At 51.7% G+C, this 17,787-nt stretch overlaps 1 protein-coding gene across 1 annotated transcript; it reads left to right on the top strand.

The window, feature by feature from the left end:
* The first annotated feature begins 4,917 nt into the window (after positions 1-4,917).
* On the top strand, positions 4,918-7,813 carry LOC127388254 (T-cell surface glycoprotein CD1b-3-like). The gene is made up of 6 exons (XM_051627573.1): positions 4,918-4,994; positions 6,184-6,444; positions 6,727-7,008; positions 7,116-7,400; positions 7,491-7,590; positions 7,731-7,813. Exons 1-6 carry the CDS (start codon positions 4,928-4,930, stop codon positions 7,774-7,776), a joined length of 1,041 nt encoding a protein of 346 aa, XP_051483533.1. The 5' UTR covers positions 4,918-4,927; the 3' UTR covers positions 7,777-7,813.
* Positions 7,814-17,787: the final 9,974 nt, after the last annotated feature.

Raw genomic sequence — 17,787 nt, 5'->3', positions numbered from 1 at the left:
TCCGTGAGAGGCAGCGCCGCGTGTGACCCTCGGGCTCATTCACAGACCCCTCCACATCGGGAGGGGCAGTCGCAAAAGCACCTGACAGCCGGGAGCCCCCGGTACCGGCTCGTGACAAGGGGTGTCAGGAGTGGGATAACGGGGGTCGTGAGAAGCCCCCACGCTCTGAAATTGCTTAACTGGTAAAAAAAAAAAAGAAAAAAAAAATAATTAGTTATAGAAAAAATGGCTGCCAAGAGGGATATAGGTGATGCAGGTGCTGTAAGTGCTGGTGCAGAAAATGTAGAAAATGAGATTAGTGAGGAAAGCACTGAAGTTCAGGAGGCGCCATTTTCATCTCCCTCTAGTTTTGAGGAGGAATTGCAGAAACGTGCATTTGTGCGTCCCTCCTGGGAGCACCTCAAGAGGCGCGGGCACGCTCTGCAGAGGGAGCAGGACAAAGTGATTGATGACGCCTACATGGGGGGAGACCTCAGTAGACTCGCAAATTACATCCTGACTTTGGAAGATGGCACTCCTCTGCCTAAAGAGCGTAAAAAGGAGATGAAGAAGCACGGGCTTGATTTCATCGACGCCCAAAACGTCTTTGTCCTGGCCATGGTTGTGCAGCGAGCAAAGGAGGGATTACAGCAAAGGACTGAAGGGCTGCAGCGAGAGATTGAAGGGGTAAGAAAGCAGGGAAAGGAGAGAACTGGTGCCACCCTGTCTTACTGAGGTGATAAATGTGGGGAACTTGCTAATTGCGAGGATTCCTCAGGTTCTGGTAGTCAGGATACTGAGGTCTTGGATGACTTTAACACACTAAAGAAATGTAAGCCCGTAACACAAGGTCATCAATAAAGATGTTAAACAGAAACGTTTTCCAGGATGCCCTTGCTTGGTGCTAAAGGTGGTCTCATTGTGTGCCTCTCTGACTACCATTTGAACTTGCAGGAACACCAAATCATCACCTTGTTCTGAATTTCTGAGTTATTTTCCACCAACACCAGACCCAGAATTATGTGCTGAAGCTGAAATCCCTACACTGAAACTCTTCAGCTGTCGACCAAGTGTGGGAGCAGGAGTCCATCCAGCCCCACCCAGACTCCTCTCTGAGCAGGAGTTTGGAAAGGAAGGGGGTCCTCTCTGACCCTCATGCCTCAACAGGAGGGTCTTCCTCATTCTTTTCGCTCCCTCCTGTGCAAATCACCCCAGCCTGGTCCTGACTCACTCTGCCCACTCCCTGTGTAAGGAATTTCCCCTGATCCCCAGGTAAGTCTCTCCAGCCTGGTCTGAAAACATCCCTTCCACACGGGAAGAGGGCACCTTGACACTGAATCCTGCTAAGTCCCACAGCCTTGTTGGTGATGCTCCAAGTGACCTGAAGAGCTGCCTGTGCCACCAGGTGACTCCCCTGGAGGGATGATGGGCTGCAGGGCAGGTTAGTGCCGGGGTGGATGGGGTGAGTCTGCCATGACCCCTGGGCTGCTGGCTGGGAAAGTCAGTTCTTTGCCAGCTGAAGAGGCAGGTGAGGACACGTCGAACGGAGTTGCCAAGGGAAGGGATTCATTGGAGCCACGTGCCTGGTGGAGCCCCAGCCCAGAGCAGGGAGGACCCCAACATGAGGAAAGCAGCTTTATGGATGTTACCAGAGAGCTGGGCAGAACAATCCAGTCCCTCGTGTGAGGGCTGGGCTGATCAGTTCCTATTGCTCATGTCCCCTTCACGTGCCTCTCCCGTGCAGGATCAGCAGGGGCTGGTCCCATGCAGGTGGTGTGGACGTGTGGGTTTGTCACAGCTGGGAGACATGCTCAGCCAGCAGGAGCTGACTTTGGTGGGGTCTCTTGGTCACATCGACCCCAAGGTAAAAGTTCATAGTCTACAATAGAGAGTGTTTGTTTTTCTAAGCATGTTGTATTGCAGTTAACATCTTTTATTTCACACCACGAGCTCTGAGCATCTTTGCCCTTGAAGGAGGCAGGAGGAGGGCATAGACTGTAAGAACAGGAGGCAGAGGCCATGAGAGGAGAGCACAGAGGCAGGTGAGGGAGCAGAGCAATGGAAGGTGACTTCTCTTGATGGGAAAACTGAGAGGCTGTGAAAGATGAAACTGGAATTTGGACTATTTGAAGAAAACCCATTTTACCAAGAAAATATTCAATTACTTTAGTTATGTGATTTTATGATAAAACACATGGAGAGATGGCAGCAATTGTCCATAAGATTGAGATAACATGGGCAGTAAAAGGAATTGTCAATTCTGGTCCCACATGTTGGAAGTTTTTCAATGCAAAGCCCAGACAGGAGGCTGGAGGGCAACCATGGACATACTTCCAATGTCAGAGACTGCAAGCTGATTACATTGACACGCCTCTCAGGATTGGCCTTGAGCACCTGCTGGTCATCACAGATCAACTCTCAGGATGGGTAGAAGCTTTTTCCACCAGAAAAGCTGATGCTGTGGGAATAATCAAAGCAGTCTTGTGGGAAATCATTCCCAGATACCATGGAATTTGAGAGGAATTCTTTTTTTTCTTCAGAGGAAGTACTAAACATTTTTTAAAGTTTAGGAGCAAAATTAGAGCAATAGCTGTGTGTTCCATATAATCTACAGTCCTTATTACAGGTAAAAGGAATAAACAGGACTCTTAAAAATAAAATTACTTGAACTTGCAAACAAGCAGGTTTGAAATGGCCTGAAGTTTTAGGAATACTGCTATGGGGTATTAGAAATACTCCTTGGCAATGTCTAGGGTTGCCACCAGCATCAATGGTGTTTGACAGACACTTCAATGCTGAATGTTGAAACAACATTTAGGCAAGCAGTGAGGACAACGGTCATAAAAAGAAAGCTCCTAAAAGTAACTTCTATCCTACTATGATTAATGTCCACCAACCCCAGTAAAATCTCACCCAAACAGTCATCCAGTTCAAGCCATTCTAGCTGTGCTGCAGTAAAGAATTGTGCTGGGCGTAACTGGTAAGGTTTTGGTTGCGTGGGTAGGGGGAGAGCTCCTGGGGTGACCTCTGAGGGAAGAGATCAAGACGTGCCCTGTGCTGCTGATGGCTGGTTCAGTCAGCTCACTCCTTTGATAGAGTTTGTGGCACTTCTGTGACAACATATTTAGGAAAGAGAAGTGAACACCCGGAGAAAGGAACAGCAAGGTCAGAGCAGTAGGAGGTGCTCCATGGACGAGCAGGCACACCCCAAAGGGACTGTGACCTGTGAATAAACCACGCCAGGAAAAGTATCTCCCCTGAGGCACTGTGGGCCACAGGGGACCCACTCTGAAGCAAAGGAAACAAGCAAGAAGGAAGAAGCAACAGAATAAAAGTGTAAGGAAGGAGGAGTGGCCAGAAGAAACACCTGTACATTGACTGCAACCTCCCATGTTGGTACCACCACATCAAGGGAAATAACTGTAACCTGTGATGATGAGGGGGAGAGTGGAGACTGGCAGTGGGAGGAGAAGGATCCGTGACACCACATGCAGCTGCACAAATGAGGTGCCAACTGCTGCCCTACCAGCTACTCATGCACCTGCACAAGTGATGGTGCTGATGGCCTGCCAGCTGCTCAGCAAGGAGTGACCAACATTCACCTGAGGGGACTTGTAAGGACAAATGGCCACCTCATAGGGCTGCATGCACAAACGTCTCCTGTGCCCCTTCCCTCTCTGGCCACCCCATGGCTGTGCTTTGCCGTCCTACCAGCCAAACACTCTCCTCTGTCCCTGGCACCGGTGACCCTGCTGTGAGGGATGTGGACATGGTGGTGGCATGGCTGGACATCCTCTGGGTCATGCCGAGCTGAGCTGCTGGGGAAGCAGGACTGTTGGTGCCATTTCTGGGCCTGCCAGGCCACCACAGCATCCCTGCATTTCTATGGGACAGCTCCATGGAAGGGCAGGGGTTTTGTGACCTGGTCTCCTTGAGTCTGACCCAGTGTCATAGATGCTGGAGCTCGACTCACAGCAGCCCCATATGGGCCTTCCCTCTGTCCCCACTACAGCTGGGGACACCCCAGATGAAGACATGGAGAACAGATACCTGGTCCCAGTTGTGCTTGGAGGGTTTCCACAGTGTCAGATTGCAGAGGGGACACCTCCACCTCTGTTGTGTTTGGAACTTACTGGGGTGCCCCATCAAACTTCCCCTTGGCTGTGGTTTTGGTTCTGCCTTTGCCCCCAGTATGAGCACCCCAGGAAAGGAACAGAGAAGCTGCTGGTGACAGGAGATGCCAGGGGACAGCTGGGGAGGAGCAGTGGGTAGGGGACATTGTGGGGGGGAGGCTGGCTTTAGCCACCCCATTGTCCCTCCAGTGCTGGACACCGGTGACAGTGAGGACAGAGCAATGGGATGATCCCACCGTGCCTGTTCCCACACCTGGGGGGCACCTGAGGAGATGGACAGTGCTCCCCACCAAAGGGGTGGGAAGAAAAGGGGCATGCCAGGCAGCAGTGCAGCCCAGGCCCTCTCCTGGAGGCATCTACAGGAGGGCTGGAGCTCCTCAGCACTGTTTCTCTAGCCATGGGCCAGGCAAAACCTGCTTGTCGCTCTGGTGGGCCCCATGCACAGGGCTGGGCAGGTGGTGCAGAACCACGATGGGGAGGAGGCACCATCCGTGGAGGACCCAGCCCAGGTCCTTGAGCACCCATCTTCTCCCAGTGCTGCTTCCTGGGCCCCATTTCCCTGCCCTCTCCTCCTGGCTGGGCTCACCCCAGCCCGTCACAGCGCTTCATGCTCAAGACCTTATTTCAGCTGATCTCACTCTCAGACATCCCACTCTCCAGCTGAGGACTTCTGAGCCCCTCCCAACACGTCTGCACTGGTCTCATTGGTGGAGAACCACCACTGTGACTGTTGGGCGGGCTTGAAGCGTAGGACCCTGAGCTTCTTCCTTCTCCCACAGCCACTCTTGCTTCTGCTCCAGCCCTGCCTGAGCACCATGCGTCCTCCTCACCTCTCCCTCTTCCTTCCTCTCTTCCTCCCTAGGATATGGGCAGAACCAGAAGGTAAGTAAGTAGGAGCTCTGGTTCACCCCAGCCACTCTTACCCCCTCTCAGAGGACCCCACAGGTCCTAAGGGGAGGCAGAGCTGGGACACTGTCCCCTGCATGGGACACATGATCCCAACACCAAACGACCACTCCACCAGGAGCCAAAGGTGCCCAGTCACCCTCTCTGTTCCTGCCTCCAGCTTTGGGATTTGTGCCCCACAGCACAGGAGCTGCAGCACAGGGGCTCAGGGACCCAAGCAGAAGTGGGGCCAGAGGCAGCCTGGGGTGTTGGGGTTCTCCTAAAGGTGCCTTCCCCCTGCAGAGAGCCTGTGGGTGCCAGGGGGTCTCAGCAACACGTGGTGCTGTGGGGCCTTTCCAGCAGCCCCTTATTTGTTCAGGTGCTGCACCTGCAAGAGGGTGTTTCAGGTGCTACCACAGCACAGAGCATCTCGCCACAGCTCTGTGGGACCTCCATTTCTGGGGGATGCAGCAGCAGACACTGAAATACAGGGTTGATCTCTAGGCTGGGCTACTCTTCTGCTCCTGTAAAGGTTTGGTCTCCTTGAGCTCCTGATGCCTGGGACCCCTAAGCCTGGCATTTGCCTGTCTCCATCCTCCGTGGTGGTTCTTCTGGAGGGACCATCACCCCAAAGAGACACTGAAGTGACCCCCCCAGCCAAACAGCAGGTGCTGGGCAGGAAGCAAGGGGCACAGGAGGGGTGAGATGTCTGAAGTGCTGCATGAGGGAGAAGCAGCTCATCGAAAGTGAAAGAGAGAAGGAAAAAGAGCAACAGGGGCAGACGAAGTACAGATAGGAAGCAACTCTGAGCAGGCCAGGAGGGGGGAGTCCAGTGGAGACTGGGGATTGCCCAGGCAGGGCTGGGTGCTGCTGAGGGTCCCCTTGGTGTGGAATGAAGAGAATAAAACCGTAGAGTATTTTGGATTGGAAGGGGCCTTTGAAGATCATCTAGTCCAACCTCCTGGCAATGAGCAGGGACATCTTTAACTAGATCAGGTTGCTCAAAACCCTGACCTTCAATATTTACAGGGATACTTCCATCTTTCCATCTGAGCAACCTGTTCTAGTGTTTCACCACCCTCATAAGAAATGATTTCTTCCTTGTGTCTAGTCTGAAGGCCCCGTTTCCAGCCCTCCCCCATCTCCTCTCCTCTGCAGCCCTTCCCATCTCCATGCTCTTTCCCAGCAGAGCCACAGGTTTTCCAGCTGCTCCTGACCAGCCTCTTTGCCAACATCAGCTCTACTGAGGTGTCTGGGTTGGCTCTCCTGGGGGACGTGCCCCTCTTTGCACTAGAACCTACCGACTGGAGCCTCCGCTTCCACTGGCCCTGGGCCCGCCAAGCCACAGATGAGGGTGATGCAGAGAGGATCAAGTCCCACACCAAGGTGCTTCTGCGCAATCTAGTCAGATACGTGCACGTAATGATCCAGAAGACACAACTGGACTGTGAGTATGGGGACACCACCAGTCCCAGCCCCTTTCCCTGGGTTCCAGCTGTGCCCTTTTCCCCCCGAGGGTGGCATTTCTGGGGTCTCAGAGGGTGCAACAGCTCTGGAAAAGATAGTGGGAAAGGCTGCAGTGGATGGGGCACAGGCCTAGCGGGGTGTCCCAGGGCTTCTGGAAGCATGGCCTCGTGACCTGCTGCCCACGGGACCCCGCTGTCCGTCACACCTCTGTGTGATGTCCCGCACACCCATGGCACCTCTCCACCGCGTCTGCCTTTGGCAGATCCATTGGTGATCCAGATCCGTGCTGGCTGCGTGCTGCATCCCAATAGGACAGTCTGGAGCTTCATGGACGTCGGGGAGGGTGGCAGAGACCTCACAGCTTTTGAGGTGGACAGACAGCGCTGGGAGCCCCGGCAGCCATCCCAGGTAGCAGAGCTGGTCAGCAGGTCCCTCACAAGCATGAGGTCCGTCTCGTTGTTCCTGGGGCACCTCCTCTCCAGCTCCTGCCGGGACCACGTCCTCACCCTGTGCAGGTACGGGAGAGCTGATCTGGAGAGACAAGGTGAGACCAACCTGGCCCTGGCGTGGCCACCCCAAAAGCCCCTCACCCCCTGGGGCCAAGCAGCGTTCCAGCGGGTCTCCCCTCACCCCTTGGCTCTCCTCGCCCAGCACCGCCCGCGGCCACGCTCTCTGCCCGCGCGCTCAGCCCAGCTCAGCTCCTGCTGCTCTGCCGTGTCACCGGCTTCTACCCGCGGCCCCTCAGCCTGGCCTGGCTGCGGGACGGGCAGGAGGTGCCCCCGGGCCCGGCGCTCAGCACCAGCACCGCCCTGCCCAACGCTGACCTGACCTACCAGCTGCGCAGCACCTTGGCCGTGCCCGCGGGCGACGGGCACAGCTACGCCTGCCGCGTGCGCCACCGCAGCCTGGGCACCCGCAGCCTCCTGCTGCCCTGGGGTAGGTGCCACCCTGGGGCACAGGGTGCGGGCAGCAGCCCTGGCCCTGCCAGCTCTGCCATGGCCACCCTCTCCCCTCTCCCTGTCCCAGGAAGCCACCGCGCAGCTCCAGCAGTTGGCATCGCAGTGGCCGTGCTGCTCCTGGTGGCCTCAGCCTCTGCCGGGGGGCTCTGGTGGTGGTGGAAGAGCAGGTGAGGTCTCTCCCTCCCACCCTCTGCTCTCGAGTTGATGGGCAGACGGGCTGGGCCGGGGGTTGCAGCAGCAGCCACAGCTTGGCAGGGGTGGACTCCTTGGTCCCAGGCGTGGCTTTCAGTGTCCCCCCCCCTTGCAGGAAAGGTGAGGGGAACACGCAGCAGACCCAGGAGTTAATCATTTGAGGCCCGGCTACCCAGCCAGCAGTGAGCTCCCTCACCACCTGCTCTCCTCGCTCGTATCTCATCTCCCCTCCCTGGCCCCTCTGCACCCCTGCAAAACCCCTGCATTAAACAGCTGCAAACTTCTCAGCTGCCTGTGGCCCCCGTGGCTCTCACCCGCCTTCCCCCTCACGAGATGCCCCCAGGAAGCCCTCCAGCACACTGCAGAGACCTCACACTGTGGTCAGGAAGACTCTCCCTTTTCACGGACACTGGTCGATCTCCCCTGGCACGTCAGGAGAAGCAAGTCCTCAGCCAACCTCTCCCACACCTCAGGACCTCCGAGGCCGGTGTCTGCCCCTGGCAAAATGGGCAGCCCGGGGCCAGACCAGCACGGGGCTGCTGAGTGGGACAGGAGATGGAGCAGGTTTTTGCTGGGGATGGAGATGCTTTGCTGGGGAAAGGAGAAGCAAGGACCCAAGTGACATCTCCAATCCTCTGAGGCATGCAGGCATTCTGAGCAGGTGCAAAGCCATTCTTTCTCCAGTGCTGAGCTCACCCTCCGGCCCAGATGGTTTTGGATCAGGATCTCATGACTCCCGCCCTGCAAGACCTGGAGGGAAGGACAGTCACCCTCCCAATGTGCCTGGCAGCCATTAAAGAGCCACACTGAGGCTCTGGGGGACACGGTCTTTGAATGACATGCTGCCCAGAAGGGCAGTGTGACAGGTTGTCCTTGGCTGGACTTGGCCAGGTGCCCACCAAGGTGCTCCATCATTCGCCCTCCTCAGCTGCACAAGGGAGAGAAAACATGACAAAAGGCTGCTGGGTTGGCATGAGGACAGGGACCATCACTGGCAAAACAGACTCAGCTTGGGGAAATTAATGCAATTTATTGCCAGTGAAAATCAGAGCATGGTGATGAGAAATAAGAACAAATCTAAAATCACCTTTGCCCCACCACTCCCTTTCTCCTGGGCTCAACTTCACTCTTCACTTTTCTGCCTCCTCCTCCCAAGCAGCACGCTGGGGTGAGGAATGGGGGTTGCTGTCACTTTCTTATAGAATCAAAGACTGGTTTGGGTTGGAAGGGACCTTAAAGGTCATCTAGATCCAGCCCTCCCTGCATGGGCAGGGACACCTCCCACCAGCCCAGGCTGCTCCAAGCCCCATCCAACCTGCCCTTCAACACTGCCAGGGATGGGGCAGCCACAGCTTCCCTGGGCAACCTGCGCCAGGGTCTCATTACCCTCACACTCAAGAATTTCCTCCTCATGTCTCACCTAGATCTCTCCTCTTTGAGTTTTAAGCCATTGTCCCTTGTCCTCTCACCTTTGTAAAACGTCCCTCCCCAGCTTTCTTGCAGGCCCCCTTCAGGTACTGGAAGGCTGCCATGAGGTCTCCCTGGAGCCTTATGCACTGCTTCTGTTACTCCTTCCTCCTCACCCTGCTCCAGCATGGGGTCCTTCCCATGGGAGACAGTCCTTCATGAACTTCTACAAAACGAGATCTTCCCATGGGCTGCAGTTCTTCATGAGCTGCTTCATCATGGGTTCTTTCCATGGGAGGTGATCCTTCAGGAAAAGAATGCTCCAGCACAGGTCCCCTGCAAGGTCATGAGTCCTGCCAGAAGACCTGCTCCAGTGTGGGCTCCTTTCCATGGGTCACAGGTCCTGCCAGAAGACCTGCTCCAGCTCTGGCTCTCCATGGGGTGCAGCCTCCTATCGAGTCCTTTAATATCAACCCAACAAATGCAATGGATGGGCATTTTCGTGGTCCATAGCAGGAGTGACTATTTTGCTCTCCATGCCCATGCATGTAGGCCTTTGAGCAGGACCTGTGCCCAGCTGGATAAAGCTGTATGCCATGTGGTCATTAAAAAGAGAGGATCATCTGCACTGTGTAGTTAAACCAGTGCTGCTTCCCTTTCACCTCAGTTCCTGAATCACTAAGCTCAACAAAATGTAATGAGCACAGCACACCAGCCACAAAAGAAGGTTGTCAAAGGGCTCCTGGACATCATAAAAGGCTGTTCCCCTTTGTGAGTCCCTGTAAAACTTGCAAAAAAACCCTGGAAGGACCAGACCAGTGGTGCTTAAAGATCAGCTCTGCATTTCCTAAAAAAATAAATGGTTTGTATGATTTATATTCAAGCTCATGTGGTTAATCAGGTTCAAGCAACTCAAGCCAGGGTTAAGGCCATCGAGTTAATAGTGATGGGTCATCTGCAATTATTATCTTGGATACTCCTGGTTAGAAAAACATCAATTAGGTCTGCTCAGATTGATAAAAACTGACTGAACAAAGCTCAAATCAGGGCTTGAACTGCTTCGTTCTGTGTCCCTAGGTAGCAGCAGGGCTGCTCTGGAGCTAGTGCTGTGCTACTTAGGATTAGTCCTCTCCTTCTTCTCCCGTTGAGTCCAACCAGCCAGAGGAGCCAGAGTGCAGCAATTTGGTGTCATGGCTGTGCCTGCTGGTAGGTGCTTTGACCACAAGGAGAGAGAAAGGATTCACAGAATCACCGAATGTCAGGGGATGGAAGGGACCTCTGAAGATCATCGAGTCCAACCCCCTGCCAGAGCAGGACCAAAACTAGGGCAGGTCACTCAGAAAGGCATCCAGACAGGTCTGGAAAGTCTCCAGAGAAGGAGCCTCCACAGCCTCTCAGGGCAGCCTGTCCCAGGGCTCTGTCACCCTCACAGGAAAGAAGTTCTTCCTCATGTTGAGGTGGAACTTCCTGGGCTCCAGTTTGGATCCATTGCCCCTCGTCCTGTCACAGGGCACAAGTGACAAGAGCTTGTCCCTGCCTTCTTGATGCCCTCATGTATTTATAGACATTAATTAGGTCCCCCCTCAGTCTTCCCTGTCTAGACTGAACAGCTCCAGGTCTCTCAGCCTTTCCTCATCAGGCAGGTGTTCCAGTCCCTTCATCATCCTTGTAGCCTCTGTTGGACTCTCTCCAGTAGATCCCTGTCCCTCTGGAACTGGGGAGCCCAGCACTGGACACAACACTCCAAGTTAGGAGTTCAATCTACACATGCAGTTTTTGGCAGGAGCTACAGGGTTCATGGGTGTTGTTGTCACCCTCTTGGCAACCGTCAGGTTTCTTACTCCAGGTTCAGGACTTCTTAGTGGTTCAGGACTGGGCTGTGCAGTGTGGGTGGCAGTGCCCAAGAGTGGCCCTGCCTGCAGGGAGGACAAGGAGAAACACTTCTGAAATAAAATTCTGGATGACAAAATAGAAGATAAAGGGCAAAGGAATTTAATAATAATAATAAAAACACACAAAGACAAAAAAAACCCCGCACAACAAAAAACCACATTCTGATTTAAAACAAAAAAACAACTTAGAAAATCGCCTGACTGGAAGCAATTGAGGCACCTAAAGTAGTCCAGTAAGAAGGGATTTCAGGTAATCTCTGGAGAGTCCTGCTGGGATGAACTAATTCTGGGGCAAGTGGTGAACAGAGGCTGCTGTAAAGCCTGAGCATGTTCATTGCAGCTAATTTTATTACAGAAAGGGTGGGGGGAAAGGGTCCTGATCTCCAGCAGAACAGGAAGGGCAGCTGAGGGAACTCTTCTGCCCCCATAAGCACCTCCAGAACTTTTTGGGGGCACACTGATGGAGCTGAGGAGATCAGGACCAGAGGGAATGCATCAGCAGCTTTGTACCACGTGTCTGTAAGGTGGAGCAGGGGTCCTCTCCCATAACTCAGCCAAGAGCTGAGGATGGACACACAAAATCACATAAACCTGTGATGAGTTCAGAATGGAAGAGATCCAGAGCTATGTTAACCAGGCACTTGGTGGCAGACAACTTCCATCTGAACAGTTCTTAGTGTAGGTTGGAAGGACAGGACTGACACGCAGGTGTTTTTATTCCAGGAGACACATGGGGAAAGACCTGGGCCTTAGCTTAGTCTCATGAAACCTTTTGCTTCTTACTGCCAAATGTATAGTAGATTTCCAGAGATGGAGAGGCCAAATGATTTCTAGGTAAGATGAGAAATACGTTCATGAGGGAGTAAGAAGAAATACCACCTTCAGAAAGGAGGTGGTAAAATTTGGTTTTCCTTGGTTCAGATTTCAACAGAAGGCAAGGACCTAGGAAGAAGTTTGCAATTGTCAGGCCTGTTTGAAAGCACAGAGCCACAGTGCATCACCTGCCTTGGGAAGCTGCAGAGATATGATCATATAATCTAACCATTTTGTAAGGTACAGAGTGATCCAGACCTCATTGTCATCACATCACTTCTCTCCTCCCCTTTCTGTATACATGTATGTATCTGTATATATAAAGTGTACCTGTATATACAGAAAGTGTGTGTATAGAAAGTACTGAAAATAGAAACCTTCCAATTTCATACCAAAGCAAGAAAATCTCCCCGTTTGGGTGGGTTATCCTGCAATTCCCACTCTTTTTGTGAAATATCGCTTGGTGGTGGCAAGTCAGGCAGCACTCTGAGACACCATGGGACTGGCACGTTTGGGAAGTGACATCAGCAAAACAGGGGCTAATGAGCTTGAGAGAAAAACCTTTGTTGTAACACAAATTAACTAATGGACATTATAAACTGGACAGATTAAAATATACCTGGTCTGTGAACCTGTTACCCCTCATTCAAGCCATGATCTCTGAATGCTTCTGAAACCTTCTCAGCAGTCTCTGGGGATCAGCAGCTGCACACCAGGAGCTGCAGAGCTGGGCACAAACTCCCCAGGAGTCAGAGGGGCCCTTTGGGGCATTTGGACCCTGGTCCAGCCATACCCTGCAGCTGTACTCATGACCTTGAGAAAGGAGAAGCCCTAAACACTAATAACCAGGGTTTCCTAGGCCATTGGTTTCTCCCAGATGGTCATTAATCCCCAGAAATTGTGTGCTGGGCATCAATTGTTAATGCCTAATTAACCTCCTAATGGCAAACACCTCTGCCATAGCTACAGGTTTTCTGTTCCCCTTCAATGTACAGAAGACCCTGAGACTTCTCAATCAAGGCAGATGCTTTCCAAGAGGCACAGCTGACTGCAGCCTATCACTTACATCCAGTTACGGGGAAAAACAGATCCCTGTGGAATATAGATATGTCAGATGACACTTTGTACAGCTGCAGGAAATACATTAGCCATTAAAAACCTGCTGAGCCCAGGACAGCATGTGCATTCCAGATCCTGGCTATGATGTTCCCTTGAAAAATACAACGCAAGGGAGAGCTGTCAGATTTAGTCACTTTTCTTGCAAAATAAGGTTTCCCAGGACTTCCTTCAGCTGTTCTACAAGGTGTGACCTTCCAGGATTCCTGAAAATGGTGGCTGTCATAGAACCAATCAGAGCAGCAACGAGCAACTCTGACCAAGTAGCTAATAATTTATTGTCTCTTCAGTAGCAGTGAGTGACTCAAGCCTCCCTCATGCATTTCTGCTGACTGTTGAGAGTTACCAAGTCCTTCTGGCCCTGGTGCTGCACAACATCCTATTTTCAGCCATGTAGAGGGAGGGGATATTTTGGTCCATGTTTTAGACAGAAGGAGCTAAAGCAAAGAGGGAGATGTTAATCACAGCATCACAGAATTGTCAGAGTTGGAAGGGACCTCTAGAGATGATCCAGTCCAACTCCCCTGCTAAAGTAGGATCACCTGGAGCACATTACCCAGGACTGCATCCAGGTGGGTTTGGAATATCTGAGAAAGAGAGATCTGCTCTCTCATTTTGGATGCCCAGGTCAAATAATCTCTGAGCAGGTATTTCACCTCACATGGTAGGATGCAGGTGACCCTCCCACTGCTCCTCATAAGGGGAGGGACACCTTGTACAGCTCTGCCAGCAAGGTCCTAAGCTATTCACCTGATGCCAGCTCCTCCACACCCCCTTGTTAAACTTTTCTACCTTAGGCAATTTATCCAGCATCTCTTCAGCAATGCCTACTTTGTTCCTGGTCTGCCAAAAATGAGTCCTCAGCTTCCTTCCTGTGCTTACACCAGGCATTCACCAAAGTAAGAAGTGACAGAGAAACAAAAATTGTGTCTCTCCAAGCTGCTTACTGTTTGGAGCCAACATATTTAGAGGAGAGAGCTGTCTCTGTGTCATTTGAGTCTTCTGGCCTGCATTATGGAATCCATGCTGCTCAAGGTAGGTGCCTGTTGCCTTCTCTGTTTGATTATTTTCTGGTCCTCTTGACATCTCCTTGAGAAAGGTGCTGAGCTGCTGCTCCTTGCTTGTATGGGCTGCAGCACAGTTCAGGGAGCTGTGCCAGTCATACTGTACAATTACTTGAGCCAGATTTTTGCTTTTGTAAACAGCCTGCAAATGTTAACAATCAGCTCAAAATCTGACAAGTGACAGTTTCTCTTTTAAAGACAGAGGTATGATAAATACACACTCTTCCTATTTCTCCAACTAGCTTAGAAATCAAAACACCCAGCATGATCCCCAGTTGTCCTCTCAGGCCTTCCTGGCTTACTCTGGACATAGAATAAGAAAGTCCTAAACTCTGTGTTCAAGCTTCTAGCAACTTTCAGGACAATCTTGATACCTACCAGAGGAAGAAGGGGTTTGCCATTGCTATTTACCTCAGTTTAGCCCTTTTTTGTTGTCATCCCTGAGGGTAGCCAGGCTGAAGGACTGGTGTCTTTATTTTATCTGGTAGCAACCTGGCAGCTGGAAGCTCGCAGCCCCAGGCACTTGGCCATGGACCTCATTTGGGATGTTTCTCTGCTTGTTGCCTGTTTCAGCTTCACCTTTGCTGCCCACTCCCTGCAGCCCCTCTGCTCTGCGCCGTGGCAGGAGGGGTGTCCCTGCTTTGCTCCCCCGACCTGAAGGCAGCACTGGGTGAGCCAGGTGGGATCTGCTGTAGGTGCAGGGTGATGCAGGGGTGTGCTGGTTTGGTTTGGGGGGTTTTGGTAGCAAAAGGGCCCCAAGGGTGGCTCCGGTAAGAGGCTGAGAAGCTGCCCCTGCTCCAACCAGCCCAGGAGCCATTAGAGGGACAAGAGATTCACCTCTGCCATTAACATACGGAAGAACTGGGGGAAGAGCTGAGCAGAGGGAGCACTTAGAGAAGAGCTGGGCTGGAGAGGCAGAGGGTGCTGGTGGTTGGTGAGGAAGAGGGGGCAGAAGGTGCCCAAGCAGCAGTTTCCCTGCAGCCCATGGCGGGATGGCAGCTGTGCCCCTGCACTCGTGGAGGAACGTGGTGGAACATGCCCTGGAGGTGCCAGGAGGGGGGAACTTGGCCGGTGGACTTGGATGTTGTGGCCAGTGGGCTGGGATTGCTGCCCGTGGGCTGGGATGGTGCAGCTGTGGAAGCCCCCGGGCAGGGGAGGTGCCTGTTCCCGAACATCCCGTGACTCTGCGGGCAGCGCTGGAGCAGCTCCGGGGCTGGTGGGAAGGGCTGATGGAGCAGAGGTTGGTGGAGGACTCTGCCATGGGAGGGACCCGTGGGGAAGCAGGGCAGGACTGTGAGGAATCTTCTTCTTGAGGAGGAAGGAGCAGCAGGAACCACCAGCCTGTGCAGTGACTCTAAACCCCATCCCCCTGTGCCTGGGGGGAAGATCCCTCCTTGCCTCTTGTCTCGACCCATGAGCTTCTAGTTGGGTTTGTCCTCCCCATGCCAGGGTGTGTGAGGGGGGAGCTGAGTGAGGCCCTGGGGCTGGGTCTTTGTTGTCCTGTTGGGCCCAAACCACGACAAGAGGCAGCTGGCACCGAGGTCTCTGCTCACAGGGGTGGCAGCCGCCTGGGGAGCTGCTCTTCCTTTGCTGCGGCACTTTCTGGCTTTCACGTCCTGCTGGAAAGAGCAAGGGTTCCTGCCTCTCTCTCTCTTCCATCCTTCCATATCCCTTCTGCCCAGAGTAATCTGAGTATTTGTGCTAATTAATCTGTAGATTCAGCTGTTTGCTTGGTGGGAATTTTCCTTGCAGATGGTAGAGGTCACCTTCAGTCAAATGTCAGATTCACTCTGATAAAAGCCTGTTTGGAAACCAGAGAATAGAGACATTAGGCTGGGACTTGGGTGTTTGGTATGTTGAGGTTTTTAAATTTCTTTTGATAATCTCTGTATAGAGGCTTGAAACAGAAGAGGACTTCAGAAATATACACTGTACCTAGCAATAGCATTTTAAATGTTAATCCTCACAGCTGTGATAGGGAAAGAGCATCTGGCTTGTTTTGGATTCTGCATTAAGTGTGTGGATGCTGATAGACTGTTTCTCTGGGATTTACTGTGGTTGTTGTGTAGAAGAGATGGGAGAAATTTCTCTTCTCTTAAAACCCCATTTGGGTATTTCCAGAGGGATCAGGCAGTTGTTGTTTTTTTTTCTCCAGAGTGAGTTTTAACACTTTGGAAATGAGTGTTGGTTTTTTGGTTTTTTTTTTCTTTGCCATAGGCTATGGATACTGAATAGCATAGAATATTTTAGGTTTATTTTTACTTAGTCTGTAAGTCCTTACTTTTCCCTGATCTACTTGTTCATCTAAACTTTGAATTAGCTTTGACAGAACTGGACTTAGGTTTGGAAACAATCTAGCTGAAGCTTAAAACCTATTCAAGCATATCAGAGTTGCAGGGCATCACATCCACAATCAAATCCAACTTTTGGAATTCGGATATCCAGGTATAAACCTGGGAGTCCCAGTATGGTGATCCCATACTGATGGGGAAGAACTGGGCACCTGTTTGCTGGGCTGCTTGTCCTGTTGGTATGTTCCAGGACTTGGGTAGTGCCCCTGCTTTTGTCATAACTGCCCTGCACTCTCCTGGCACCTTCTGCCCTCCCATACTTAACTACTTTTCCTTTTTGATAATCCTTCCAGAAAAGCTTGGTTCTCTAATTGCTCTTGCCTTAGACTCTGTGTGACAAATCTCCACACCCTCTTTTTCCTGTGCTATTGTCTTGGGTCCCATCGTGCCTACCTTCCATTGGAGATGCCCTGAGGCTGGGGAGTATGTGTAATTATGAAAGGGATGATTAAATCTCATTACTCTGAAGAAATCACAGTTAATAGTGTTCTTAAGAAACCAGGTGAACACGTATTGAATCAATGATGCCATATAGAGAGGGAAGAATTACTATATGGCATTTTTGTCTTTACAAAGTCAGTCTCAAATAAAGCTTTTTCTCAAAAACCTGGACAAATCCCTTATGCTGTCTTTATTAAAATATATATATATAAGGTGCCACATCAGATTCTTTACTACAGAACACTGTGCTGCTAAATCTGTGCTCAAAATGGTAAAATATGTCATTGTTGGAAAAAAAATGATAGGCTCAAGAGCCATACCCAGGTAGAATTGGCACCATCATCCATCTGAGGCAGCCTTCTTGTTATAGCTGCTATCTCCTTAGTTATTGGCAGGACAGGTGCAACTCACTGAGAGGGGAGCCTTAAGCAATTGGTCAAAAATATTAACAAAACACTTTGAAGGCTCTCAATGTACTGGTTGAAAAGGCTTGTTGTCACCACAGTTGGTGAGGATTAACTTAGTGACATTGCTCTGAAACACCTTGCACCCCCAACCTTTTTTCCCTTGTGGTTTGTTTGGGGGTTTGTTTGTTTTTAATAACTGCATATTTAGAGGAATAATTTGGCACTTGAACATGTGATTAAACCCATTTCTAGTGATACAAGACACACTGGCTGTCAACGAAATAGTTCTGGGGGCCCCAAAATTGTCATCTTGTCTCTCTGGTTTCTTTTCTCTTCCCACTGTCACACCAGCAGAACGAGAAGAAGGGACGGAGAGTGGAGTGGGAAATGGTTCCTATATCACCTGGAGAGACATCCCAGCTCCCAGGAGTGCAGAAGCCTTGAAAACATGACTTTGCCCAGGTGCACAGGTCTGAAATGTCTGATGGCTTCTAGCACAGGGCAGCAGTTCCCCCCGTGCTGCTCAAGCCCAAGTTTTGAGGGTGTTCAAAAGCTCCCGGTGCTGCGCAGCTGCTGGGATCTGCAGGAAAGCCCTGCTGGCCCAGCCACTCCTGCTCCCGTGGCAGGGAAACAGAAAACCTGACAAAAATAAGGGTTCCCAGAGCTATTTCTATAGCCTAG

The sequence above is a fragment of the Apus apus genome, chromosome 9, assembly GCF_020740795.1.
Source record: "Apus apus isolate bApuApu2 chromosome 9, bApuApu2.pri.cur, whole genome shotgun sequence".
In the NCBI taxonomy this organism is placed as follows: Eukaryota; Metazoa; Chordata; class Aves; order Apodiformes; family Apodidae; genus Apus; species Apus apus.
Note: the sequence above shows the minus strand (reverse complement) of the source record. Positions and strands in the feature narration are given on the sequence as shown.

Coding starts and splice junctions, on each gene's coding strand:
- LOC127388254 (XM_051627573.1), top strand. CDS start 4,928: ATGCGTCCTCCTCACCTCTCCCTCTTCCTTCCTCTCTTCCTCCCTAGG. Junction 6,445..6,726: donor CCAGAAGACACAACTGGACT/GTGAGTATGGGG, acceptor TGCCTTTGGCAG/ATCCATTGGTGATCCAGATC. Junction 7,591..7,730: donor TGGTGGTGGTGGAAGAGCAG/GTGAGGTCTCTC, acceptor CCCCCCTTGCAG/GAAAGGTGAGGGGAACACGC.